Here is a 13505-nt window from a genome sequence, read left to right as displayed (position 1 = left end):
GAGTATGGCCAAAAAAGAAAGTATGGAATGCTCTTGATGCCAGCTAGACACCTACGAGCTGGGCTCCCATTGGCTCCTCTTTCCACCTCACAGGCCCGCATGGCCATCAGCCCTTGGCCCCACTCACAGGTCGACACCCCTCCGCGCGTGGCTGCAGAGCACGCCGCGTGCGTCCTCCGACCCCGTGCACCCGGTCCATGGGCGCCACCACCCGCTTCTTCCTCGCTCGCTTTATAAACTCGCTCGTACACCTCACACCTCTCACTCACTCCGCCCTCGCCCCCGCCACCTCATCGACGCCTCGAAGCCGAACCCTGGGCAAGGAAAAATACCTAACCCTAGCTGGTCCGCCATGGCCAGGGAGGCGTCGTCGTCCTCCGCGCCGGGGCCCTCAGAGTTGCCGCCGGCGGCTGGTGGCAGCGGCAGCGGAAGCGGCGGGGACACGCCGCGAGTGACGCGGCGACGCGCCCGCGGCGACCCCCTCCTCATCGTGTGCGGCTGCTTCAGCGTCGTCACGGCCGCCACCGCCTTGCTCTGCGTCGCCGTCAACGTCCTCTCCGCTGTCCAGTCCTTCCGCCGCAACGGTGGCTACGTGAGTCCCCCCTTCCACTTTCAAGCCTGCTCGACGCGCCGCGGTCACGGGCTGATTCGGTGTCTTCCTGCCGGGCTTTCAGATATTCGGGGGCATATTCCGGTGCTATGCGGTGGTGATCTCGCTGTTCGTGGCCGTCCTCGAGACCGAGTGGGGATTCATCATCAAATTCTGCAAGGTTCGCTTAATTGCCAGGCGCCCCTGCCTTAATATGTGCATCTTTAGGATTTGTATAAAGAAAAATGCATCTTTTGGCGGTGTTGAGGTTTGTCCAATTTGAACTGTTTTGTGGATGATAAAAAATGCGTAGGTTACATGTAATTTATTTTGTGCTTCAGCCTCCAAATGGTGCCCATGTTGCTTGCTTCACCCAATCAATTGTTTGCTAACATTCATTGATAGTGGAATGTGTTATGTCGGTGTCGGAATTTTAATTGGTTTAGGTAGCAATCCATTTAGTTTCTCTAGTTTAGGAGATTATTTATTTTTTCAGATGCCATGTCATTTTTTTTGAACGAAGATGCCATGTCATTATTATAGTGAATGATCAGATTGTCCTTTTAAGGCCATCTCTTATTCCCATTGAGTGTAATCTTAAGTTGCCTCTAGGGGGAGACAGAATATACAGGCTTGCTCTCTTTCCCACCTCGCAGATTGTGCTTGGCTTGTTGGTTTAGGAACATACAAACTTGCTCTCTTTCCTTCTTCTTTTTTTCTTCCACATCATCACCAATGATGATGACGGAACTTTGGAGATTCTCTAACTGCTCCTGTCAGCGAACACCAAGTCTTATTTCAGCTGCCCTTTAGATTTAAGCTTATGGATTGGGCTTCATGCAATCTTATTGTCCATGAATGGAGTTAGAATTTTAGTGGCTTTCTAGTTTTGTAAACTTTCTACTCTTTGACATGAATAGATATTGGAATACTGGCCTGCAAGGGGGATGCTACAGATATTGTAAGTATTCAGGATGACTATATGTTTCTCAACTCCTATTATGTTCACAAAATTCAATTCTTGGTCCGCCCCTTCCCCAGACCCTGTGCAAGCGGGAGCTACATGCACCGGGCAGCCCTTTTATTTTTACTGGAATTGGTGCATATTTTTTACAGTTTTTCAGAATGTTTCATGCATATGCTTACTGTCGGTGCTCATCTAGAGTTTACCTATATAATTGGTAGATTGGTTTTGGTTCCTTCATTTTTGGAAGTAATGGACAAAATAAACCTCAAAAGAAAATTGCGAGAGGTGTGGCTTCATAATTTTCTAACTGAATGGTTCTTGAAAATTGTGGGAGGTGTGGCTTCATAAAGTGGCTGTTACTCGATATATATTATAAGATACGATAAATTGCTAATTTCACGAACACTACCCTTAAGCATAGCTATGACATATAGAGAAGCATGACAAACACAAACCTTTCTTGTATTCAGCAACCTTAACCTTCATCAGCAAATTGGCTGTACTATTACAACAGAAAGGACAGCTATGAGCAACTCTGGACTTCATTTTATCGATATTTTCTTATCCCATGCAATCATCCCCCCCCCCCCCCCCCCCCCTCTCAGTGGATTGTGGTCCTCACATGCTCAGAGACGTCTGCATGCATGAGCCCAAGATTGCGTATGTTAGCATACATCATGGCAGAGGAATACTTTGTAGCTTATGGAGCACAGGAGGCCACCTTAGTTCTGCTAGAAATATCTCTTGTGTCTTTATCTAGGTTTCATGTTATCAATTCATCGACATAGTTTCAACCAGGGTGACTAGAAATGCAAGTACAGTATTAAGTGTGCACACTTTAGTGAATACTTGAATATTACTAGGACGATAAAACTTGTGAACTTAGGCATGAGTTGAGAGTAAAGCTCTTATCAAGTCATCATCATGGGGGGTTTCACCATATTGACCTCTTTGCATTCACAGCACATGCAACAAGAACTATCACAATTGCATGCACCAGCCACTGTAAAAATTCTGGGATCCTGAACCTTCTTAATTTTCATTTGTTTCCTGGGACACTATGAGCAGTGTCATGATCACGGAAACAGGAATGGGAAGTGCTATTGATTATGTCTTGCCAGTCTTAAAATGTAACCATGTCTGTTACTATTGTTATTCATTTTTTCTTTCGTTCCTGGCAGTGTTGCTGTCATGACGAAGGCATACCCAAACGTTGAAAGGAGCGATCTGATTTTGCTTCAGGACATTGCCAGCTATCTGCTCCTTGCATGTGGACTAATCTATGTAATCTCGGTGAGTCTAGAGAACTTTGGGTGTTAAGTCTGTGTTCTGTTATAAACTATGATGCCTTTCTATCCTAAAAGTTAAAAGTCAACACAAAAGCTAAAAATTAATTTTGTTAGCAAAAATTGATGCCATGTAATTTTTGAATCATTTCCTGTTCCAGAAAATTAGCCTGACAACTATCTGAGCCTATTTAAATGACTATATAGATAGCATTATGGACCAGTTGAATTCAGCTTCTCACAAGCACTAGTATCAGATATTGGCAACCAGGCATTCCTATTATAGCAAAGCATTATCCTGCAATGTGCAGTGGAACAAATGATCAGTATTGGAGTTCGTTTATGTTGTACCACCATGTTTTTACTTGCACTAACAACTTTGAATGTGTAGGGGGTATTATGTCTTGGTGTACTAAAGCGTTCTAGGCAGCAGAAAGCAACATCACGAGAGCAAGCAGCCAAAGATCTGCATGCAAGTACTCAGCCCCTATTTTTCTTAAGAGTAATGAATGCATTTTAATTAAGCTTGAGTGTGTTGAAGTGTATATGTGGATTGCCTAGCTACCTTCAGTTCGGACTTTTGGTTGCGTTGGCTAGTGCATGAAGCTTTACATGATATCGGAGCCTAAGCTCTTGAGTTTAAGTCTTGGCTTTTGCAATTTATCCAAAAATTTGCTGTTGCCCCCTTTGTCCACGTATAGGCCTCTTGAGCCATACCTCTGAGTCTATCCACGTGTTGACTTCCCGCGTCACACGTGAGAGGGGGTGTTGAAGTGTATATGTGGATTGCTTAGCCCTTTCCATCAGTTTGGACTTTTGATTGTGTTGGCTAGTGCATGAAGCTTAACAGAGTGTATACTCGTAGTTTCTCTTATTTGACCCTGGAGAATTTATTCTTTCCGTGGTTCCTGCCTGATAGTGTTTTTCTCTTGTTTTGATCATTGGTTACTGTACATTTAATGCATACATATTTCATACGATTCTTCCACTATGATTGGTAAGTTTGGTATGAAGGTTTTCCGAGCCATACCTTGAGATTGAAACAAAATATCTGTTCACAGGAGAATCATTATTACCCATTTATAGAAGAGGATACACATTGTTGTAATCCTTTGGTCTGAGTCAAGCAACTGTCTACTGCACACTGCTATATCCACTGCCTTTGTGAACTGCTGAAGTTTCTTCTTAACATGTGTCAAGGCTACAGTTTACAACAATAGTACTGGTCGCTACCATGATGTCATCTGCTAACCATTCCTTAATTTCTGTTGGTATTCCAGGAGCTGGAGAAGCGGAGAGAGGAACTCGAGGCATTGTTAATTGCTGAGAGGTCCGAATTGGTCTGATGAATCTGAGCACGACGATTTAACATTTCTCACGTGGTGTAGATAGATTGTTGCTCCTGCTAATTGCATGCCACTTTTCATGGTCATCGATTTGTCACCCGAGACATTTTCGTTGGGAGTGCCCCCTTTTCCTGTTAGTGCTGACCTTTACCAATCATTTGCTTCCTATGTTTACATGGATTGCAGTGGACCATATTGCGCTCTTATTTTATTTTTAGCTAGGAATGGCTTGCTAACATATTTGGTAAATCGACAGGTGTTCCAGTTTTCGTCTAGATTTCTGCTGAATTTGGTTTCTGGTGTGAGCATTTTCGTGGATGCATGGATCAAGCGGGATTGTGTTGTCTCAGTTGTTGGATTTATGTCAATGCCGTAGGCCTCAAAATGTACCATGCTGACATGGTGTGTGTTTGTTGTCTCTGTAGTCTTTGACTGAACCATGGATGCTAAATAATTTTCTGTATTTTGTGTAATAGAGGGTTCATGCTTGCTTAACTTCTGAGATTTGAATTCAAGTAGGTTGGTTTCAAGCAATTTAGAGTTGGGATTCTTGATCTGGACAATGCGTAAGTGCCGTTGCAAACTTCATAACAAGTGTTGAGAAAACCAGTCATATACATTATGCAAATATGTATATGAAAAATATTACTCCCTCCGTTTCTAAATATATATCTTTTTTGAGATTTCAATACAAACTACATATGGATGTATAAAGACATATTTTAGAGTGTAGATTCACTGATTTTGCTCTCTATGTAGTCTCTTATTGGAATCTCTAAAAAGACTTATATTTAGGAATGGAGGGAGTATCTTCATAGACTTAGGGGGTGTTCGGTTGCACGGGACTATGAACTTTTTTTAGTCCCAGGGACTAAAGAAAAAATACCCTTCAGTAGAGTCTTTTTCTAATCCCTAAAGTAAAAGTCCCTCCTGTTTGATTACATAGGGATTAAAAGAGACCTTTTCTAATCTTGTCTCTGTAACCAAACAGGGCCTTATATTTAGAAACGGAGGGAGTATCTTCATATATGGCTTGCGAAGTAGAAAAATGAATTGACCTATGCATCAGGATATCTTCATTTCTGGCTTGCAAAGGAGAAAAATGAATTCACCTATGCATCAGGATAATAACTACGAAAGAATGAAAATATGTAAGCTCCTTTAAGATGAAAGAGTTGCGCTCCCGCTCCAAGCCTAAACAGATGTATATATTGAGACATCCTAGCATCTTCGCACTCAAAGCTAACATTCAAATTTCATTTCAAATTCAGATTCTCCTTTTTAGGAAGGGGTGGGGGGGGGGGGGGGGGGTTGTTATACGTCATAGGACGCCGGTGTCAAGCCCCATTCCTAATGATCTCCGTCGAAATCGAACCTGTTGTGTTTGTTTCACTGAAGAAACACAACAAACTTCATGTTCCCTCCATCTTAGACTCTGTTTTGATCGTCCGATCTGCATCTAAGAGCAACATACCGCTTCGTCGAGCTGCCGCGGAGCATTGTAGTCCTTCATCGCGCATCCAATGATCGAAGATGATCTACCTGTCCCTATTTGAATTCCGACAAGGGCATTGTAGCTCCTTTTTCCAGTCTTCTATTTTGCTTTACGTTTTCCATAATGTAAGGCTATAGCTCATGAACCCAATGGGAAGAGACATCTATCTTGCAATTGGGTATAAATCCTAGTCGTCATGGTCTAGTTGTCGTAGAGGCCTATCTTAAATTCGCCATAGTTTCATCTCAATCATCCAGTGAAGTGCACTACTTTCCATTTTCCTTCTGAATCTGCTGTTCTAGTCGCTCTTCAGTGAGCAAATCCTAATAATTGGCATTGAGAGCAATCAGTTCTTGTGGACATTTGAGACTTAAGAGAGGGTGAAGTTCGAATCTCCGGTGAAATCTTTCAAGAGAGTCGGGGTCTAGTCTCTGGTACCACTCCCCCTCTTTCACAAATAGATCAACCACTAAGGTTTCACACCAGATCTCAGGTGTGTGATAAAATTAAAATCCCTTGGTGACGATGTTGGAAAACACTGATCTGGAGGTGCAGTTCCTGCAATTGGATGTTCAGACCTTGCAAAACTAGCGAGTGGAAGACAAGAAAGAATTCCAAGAATTTAGCTCCAAGGTACAACAAAATTCCCAGAGCATCCAAACCCATCTCACAAACATTGCAGACAATTTTGCAAAATTGTTTTCCATGGTTATTCTTGTTGAGAGTTTATCTGCAAAGGAGAAACCTACTGAGAAAGTCTACCTTCCCCTAGCAATGGACAGAGCAGTGTTAACATGAACACTTCCTCTGAATAACTTCCATGTGATTGCACTTTATCAACCTATGATCGGTAGTACCATACCTCACTGGGAAATGCTAGGTTGCAGGACAATCAAGGTAGAGAACTGAACTTGGATGGAACCCTAAAAATACCATATAGACATCCCAACTATGATAATCAGCACAAATCGAGAACAGACTTAAGCAACAAAACTTGCAGGAACAACAGGAAAGTTGGGGTTCAGGCTATTCACGTGCAAGGGTGTTCCTAGCAAGTGATCAAGTGGACTTGGACCAAGCCAAACATGCTAGTTGACAAAGAGCACAACCACAACAAGATCCAAGCCATACCTTTCAAACCTGTCAAGCTGAATATCCCTGAATTCAATGGAACTAGCCCTAATTCTTGGATACAGGCTATGGAACAATATTTTGAAAGTGTTAGAATTCCATTAGACCATAGAACTGAAGTGGATATTACATACCCCCTCTGTCCTAAATTAAGTGTCTCAACTTTGTACTAACTTCAGTACAAAGTTGTACTAAAACTGAGACACTTATTTCAGGACGGAGGGAGTAGTTCACGGGCAATGCAGTACAATGGTGGAGAGGTACTTGATATACTACACACACTAGGCAATGACATAGGTTGTGCATGTTTTTAGGTGTTAGATTCTCTGAATCTTCTGTTGTAAAATTGTAAGACATTCCATGCCTTAGTGCAAACTTTCTCTGTGGCTCAATATATTCAGCAATTTGAGGCCCAATGAATATCATGACAAGGGATAATCATGTTATACCAGATGATTATTTCATGAATAGTTGTATGACAAGGTTAACGGACATAAAGGGCCACTCGCAATGCTTGACTTCTCCAAGCCATTTATCCTAGAAACCGATGCATCTGGTTATGGTATAGGGTAGTTCTTAATGCAACATAGTTGGTCCATATATGACAAGGAAGCCCTGACCATTTGGAGGCTTTAGAAAAATGGAAGCATTACTTTGCAGCAACATATGTTATTATGAGGACTGAAATATATACAAGAAAAAGATGAATTGAGGGCATTCAACACAAGCTGTTAGTTAAATTGCTTGGATATAATTATAGGGATTTCTATCTTCATGCCCCTAGTTCCTTAGTTGTGGTCATTGTTGCCCAAGCCAACTAACTTTTCTCATTTTTGCCACCCCCATCCACCACGTGCTCACAAAAGCCCGAACGTTGCAGTGCCATCCGGTCAAAGCCTTTGACCATTACCTCTTGACTAGTTTTTTAGGGGTACTGCTACTTGTAAGCTGCGTTAGGATTTTCCTAGAAGAGGAGGGGTGAAGCAGTACATTAGAGATAAGTATTTCCCCAGTGAGAACCAAGGTTACCGAACCAATATGAGAACCAAGCAAATTCCATTCGACAACACCTACACACACAAAAGCAAATACTTGCACCCAATGCGGACAAGAGGGTTGTCAATCCCCTTGTACTCATTACTTGCAAGGATTAATTCTGATAAGATAGATAGATAAAAAGAAAAGTAAAATAAAAATAGTAAAATTTCAGCAAAGTATTTTTGGTTTTAGCAATATGATAAAATTAGACCCTGGGGCCATAGTTTTCACTAGAGGCATCTCTCTCGAACACATAGCATACGATTGGTAAACAAATTACCGTTGAGAAATTGATAGAAAAGCGCATAGTTATGACGTATTCATGGCAATGATCATGTATATAGGCATCACGTCTGTGACAATTAGACCAACTCCTGCCTACATCTACTACTATTACTCCACCAATCGACCGCTATCCAGCATGCATCTATGGTATTAAGTTCATGACAAACAGAGTAGTGTCTTAAGCAAGATGACATGATGTAGACAAAGTAAGCTCAAGCAATATGGTTAAACCCCATCGTTTTACCCTTAATGGTAACAACACTATACGTGCCTCACTACCCCTTCTATCATTGTATGAGGACACCGCAAGATTGAACCCATTACAAAGCACCTCTCCCATTGAAGATAAATCAATCTAATTGGCCAAACCAAACAGATAGATCGGAGAGAAATACAAAGCTATAACAATCATGCATAATAAAGTTTAGAAAAGACTCAATTACTTACAATGAATAATCTGATCATAAACTCACAATTCATCGGATCCCAACAAACACACCGCAAAAGAAGATTTTACATCGGATAGAACTCCAAGAAGATCGAGGAGAATAATGTATTGAAGATCAAAGAGAGAGAAGAAGCTATCTAGCTACTAGCTATTGACCTGTAGGTCTATGGTGAACTACTCACACATCATCGAAAGGCAGCAAGGATGATGTAGAAGCCCTCCGTGATCAATTCCTCCTCTGACAGAGTAACGGAAAAGGCATCCAGATGGGATCACGGAAGAACAGAAGCTTGCGACGGCGGAAAAAGTGTTTCAGGTGGCTCTATGTTGGTTTGGGAATATATGTTAATTTATAGAGGTGGAATTAGGTCAAACGGAGTTGTGTGGGGCCCATGAGCTCAGGGGGCGCGCCCTACCCCCTAGGGAGTGCCCTGCGAGCTCGTGGCTCTCTCGTAGCTCTTCTGGCCTCCTCCCAAACCTTGCAGGGTCCCTTCTCTAGAAAAAATCACTGTAAAGTTTCGTCGTGTTTGGACTTCATTTGTATTGATTTTCTGAAAAGCCAAAACAAGCAGAAAACAACAACTGGCACTGGGCACTGGGTTAATAGGTTAGTCCAAGAAAATGATATAATATAGCATAAAAATGAATATAAAGCATCCAAGATTGATAATATAATAGCATGAAACAATAAAAAAATACAGACACGTTGGAGACGTATCAGCATCCCCAAGCTTAATTCCTGCTCGTCCTCGAGTAGGTAAATGATAAAAACAGAATTTTTTTATGTGAAATGCTACCTAACATGTGTATCATGTAATATCTTTAAGGTATAATCATTGAGAAACAATGAAGTAACAATATGAACATAATGATATCCATGAATATAAGAAACATAATCGTTACTTTTTCAAAATATACGATCCTTAATGAATGTTATCCCACTCATTTTATCATGTTAGCATGGCATGACTCTGACTTCACCGCATAAATATAAATCATGAGCACCCCGGTGTCAAACCAGACAATTGGATCGTACTTCTAACGCGCTTCAGCATTTTCAACCTCATGCAATACATGAGCGTGAGCCATGAATATGGAACTATAGGTGGAATATAATGCGGTGATAGAGATTAATAAGGGAAGTCAAAAAAGGAAGAAAGTCCCGCATCAACACGACTAATCAATGGGATATGGAGATGCTCACCAATCGATATCAATGCGAGGAGTAGGGATTGCCATGCAACGAATACACTAAGAGCTATAAGTGTATGAAAGCTCAACGGAAATTAAGTGGGTGCAGATCCAACTTGCTTGCTCATGAAGACCTCGGGCATTTGAGGAAGCCCATCGTTGGAATATACAAGCCAAGTTCTATAATGAAAAATTCCCACTAGTATATATGAAAGTGACAACTCAGGAGACTCTATATTAAGAACATGGTGCTACTCTGAAGCACAAGTGTGGATAAGGATAGTAACATTGCCCCTTCTCTTTTTATCTCATTTTTGGTGGGTTCTTTGGCCTATTTTTTTATTTTTTTATTTTTCATCCAGAGTCTCATCCCGACTTGTGGGGAAATCATAGTCTCCATCATCCTTTCCTCACTAGGACAATGCTCTAATAATGATGATCATCACACTTCTATTTAGTTGCAACTCAAAATTACAACTCGACAACTAGAACAATTTGACTCTATATGAATGCCTCTGGTAGTGTACTAGGATGTGCAATGATCTAGCGTAACATGTATAATAATGATGAACGGTGGTCGTGCCACAAATATCATGTCAGCTCCATATGACCATGGAAAGCAATATGACAATGAACACATATGTCATGAAAATGGAACGATGGAAGTTGCATGGTAATATATCTCGGAATGGCTATGGAAATGCCATAATAGATAGGTATGGTGCCTGTTTTGAGGAAGATATAAGAAGGCTTATGTGTGATAGAGTGCATATCACGGGGTTTGGATGCACCGGCGAAGTTTGCACCAACTCTCGAGGTGAGAAAGGGCAATGCACGGTACCGAAGAGGCTAGCAAGTTGCGGAAAGGTAGGAGTGCATATAATCCATGGACTCACATTAGTCGTAAAGAACTCATATACTTATTGTGAAAGCCTATTAGCCCTTGAAGCAAAGTACTACTCGCATGCCCGTAGGGAATTGGTTGGTAGGAGTTAACCATCACACGCATCCAATTATAACAACACTCAAGGATTTCAATCAGAAATACAAATGCTCAAGCCTCTCCACCATGCCATGACCAACACTTAGATGAGTAGATAATAAAAAGCTTTAATGCCGATATTTCTACTAACTAATGATCATGAACCAATATCCTTTATATTACGACATTATCATTAAACCATGCATTTCATATTTAGTGATCTACATGAAAGTTTTTATTATATCCCCCTTGAATACCTATCCTTCTCGGACTAGTCTTATAACACATGCACATTACTACTTGCTATATTGACTCTCAAAAAGATTTAAGTGAAGCATGAGAGTGCAATCATTTCTATAAAATATAACCACTGCCGTGCTCTAAAAGATATAAGTGAAGCACATAGAGTATTCTAATAAATCACGATAAATGTGTGTCCCTCTCAAAAGGGGTGTCCAACAAATGATGATTGTGGCAAAATAAAAATCAAACAAAGCAAAACTATGGCATAAGATGCTCCAAGCAAAACTCATATCATGTGATGAATAAAATGTAGCTCCAAGTAACATACCGATAGATTATAGACAAAAGAGGGGATGCCATCTGGGGCATCACTAAGCTTAGACGCTTGGGCCTTCATTTAATATTACCTTGGCTTGACTTGGGCATCCCCAAGATTAGGGTCTTTCCACTCTTTATTCCTTTGTCCATCGTGATCTCACCCAAAACTTGAAAACTTTAGCACACAAAACTCAACAGAAACCTCGTGAGATCCGTTAATATAACAGACAAATCATAAACTTTAGGTACTGTTATGAACCCATTCATATTTTATTCTTGAATAATACCTACTGTATTCTAACTTCTCCATGACTTCTACCCCCCGATATAATCCATAACATCATTAAAACAAGCAAACTATGCAATTGAAAATAGAATCTATCTAAATAGAACAATGTGTAATGATCAGAACTAAAATCATACTTCTGTAACTCTAGAAATTGTGAAAAAATAGGACACCATGGGAAATTTGTATATCAATCATGTTTAAAAAATCAGAACTTTATCATGTTCCAGTGAATCATAGTAATTCCAGCACTTGGTGCAAAAGTTTTTGTTTTTTCACAGAATCAAGTCAACTATCAACCAAATCATCCCAAAGACTTTACTTGGTACAAACACTAATTAAAACAAAAAACACAATCATAAAAGTAGCAATAATTGTGTCAATCAAGAAAATGAAATAAATCATAAAGATAAATATTTGGTTGTCACCCAACAAGCTCTTTCTTTATAGCCATTAAGATAGGCTCAAGATTTCAATGATGCTCACATAATTGACAAGAATTGAAGCACAAAGAGAGCATCATATAACATGTGACAAATACATTTAAGTCTAACCTTCTTCCTATGCATAGGAATTTTATAGAAAACAAATTACACAAGAGATATCTAGCATATGCAAGGGAGAAGAATAAGACATTGACAATCTCAACATAACAAGGGGTAATTTAGTAACATGAAAATTTCTACAACCATATTTTCCTATCTCATTATAATTACATGTACGATCATAATCAAACTCAATAATATAACTAGCATGCAAAACATTATCTTCATGATCCACATGTATTTCATCATCAATAGGATCACTAGCCGTACTTTCAAACCACTCTTCACTAAACCCTTCATCAATTCCCTTAGTGATCCACTCAAATTTATCACAAGTATTGTGGTACATGGTTTTTATTAATTCAGCATAGGGAACTTTCTTTCTAATATTTTCACCATAAGCAAAATAATCATTAGATTCCAACCTACGTATGGTGTCTTTATGATGAAGGATCTCTTCTATTGGAGGACGCTCAAAATCAATTTTATAGAAGGAAAATATATCCCTAGCTTCTCGAATCATATAGTCAAATTCATACATAAGGATAATAGTGGCAATCTTTTTAGCCTTAGGATTATGAATACTGGAAGTTCAAAGAATATATTTTGTAAAGAGGGATGAATATGCAAGAATTTTATTTCTAATTTAACCACAAGCAAAGCAATAGCATCCACATAGCAATTGGTCTTGTCAATAATATATTCTTTAATTATGACTCCAGTGCAATTACAGAATTCTTGAATGCTGTTCCTCCCAATAATATTCCCACTACCCACATGATAAGTTTTAATTTTAAAAATAGTGGGAGTTTTATTTCCCGGAGGATCATGATTAGGATCAAACATATTGGGCTTATCCTCAGGAGAATCACTAGTGCTATCTTCACTAGCACTTTCGGCAATAACTTTCTCAAATTTAGACATGATAGCAACTTCAAGCAAAACAAGCAAACTAAGAAAGTAAAATATTTTTGTGTTTTTCTTTTTATAGAGAAGTGGAGATGAAAAAGATAGGCAAATAAAAAGTAGAGCAAGTAGATGATAGTTTGTATGTAGGAACCTGACAAGAATTTGATGATGTAACAGCGCTAGAAATTCTTCCTACTACTTGTATACTATGTTGGGATTTTTCCCGAAGAGGAGGGTGAAGCAGTACAGTAGAGATAAGTATTTCCCTTAGTGAGAACCAAGGTTATTAAACCAATAGAAGAACCAAGCAAATACCCTTCGACAACACCTACACACACAAAAAGCAAATACTTGCACCCAATGGGGGCAAGAGGGTTGTCAATCCCTTTAACTCGTTACTTGCAAGGATTAATTCTAATAGGGATAGATAGATAAAAATAATCAAT

General features: G+C 39.9%; 1 protein-coding gene across 3 annotated transcripts; it reads left to right on the top strand.

Annotated features, from left to right (window-relative positions):
• The first annotated feature begins 253 nt into the window (after positions 1 to 253).
• LOC123052923 (uncharacterized) lies at positions 254 to 4722 on the top strand. 3 transcript variants are annotated; one of them, XR_006425167.1, is made up of 7 exons: positions 254 to 592; positions 675 to 770; positions 1510 to 1550; positions 2738 to 2849; positions 3234 to 3314; positions 4123 to 4321; positions 4445 to 4722. XR_006425167.1 is itself a non-coding variant. In XM_044476291.1 (7 exons), the coding sequence occupies exons 1-7, from the start codon at positions 353 to 355 to the stop codon at positions 4473 to 4475; spliced, it is 651 nt and encodes a 216-aa protein (XP_044332226.1). In that variant the 5' UTR covers positions 254 to 352; the 3' UTR covers positions 4476 to 4722. The 3 variants fall into 3 exon arrangements, 2 of the variants coding, with proteins under 2 accessions (XP_044332226.1, XP_044332227.1); XM_044476291.1 differs by having other exon boundaries at positions 4123 to 4172; XM_044476292.1 differs by having other exon boundaries at positions 4123 to 4722.
• The last annotated feature ends 8783 nt before the right edge of the window (positions 4723 to 13505 follow it).

The sequence above is a fragment of the Triticum aestivum genome, chromosome 2D (assembly GCF_018294505.1).
Source record: "Triticum aestivum cultivar Chinese Spring chromosome 2D, IWGSC CS RefSeq v2.1, whole genome shotgun sequence".
NCBI classification, from domain to species: Eukaryota; Viridiplantae; Streptophyta; class Magnoliopsida; order Poales; family Poaceae; genus Triticum; species Triticum aestivum.
The sequence above is the reverse complement of the archived record's forward strand: the minus strand, read 5'-3'. Positions and strand labels throughout refer to the sequence as shown.

Excerpts from the sequence above, each read along its gene's own strand:
- LOC123052923 (XM_044476291.1), top strand. The coding sequence starts at position 353 with ATGGCCAGGGAGGCGTCGTCGTCCTCCGCGCCGGGGCCCTCAGAGTTG. Across the intron at positions 1,551-2,737 it reads AGGGGGATGCTACAGATATT|TGTTGCTGTCATGACGAAGG; the intron begins GTAAGTATTCAG and ends CGTTCCTGGCAG. Across the intron at positions 4,173-4,444 it reads GCATTGTTAATTGCTGAGAG|GTGTTCCAGTTTTCGTCTAG; the intron begins GTCCGAATTGGT and ends GTAAATCGACAG.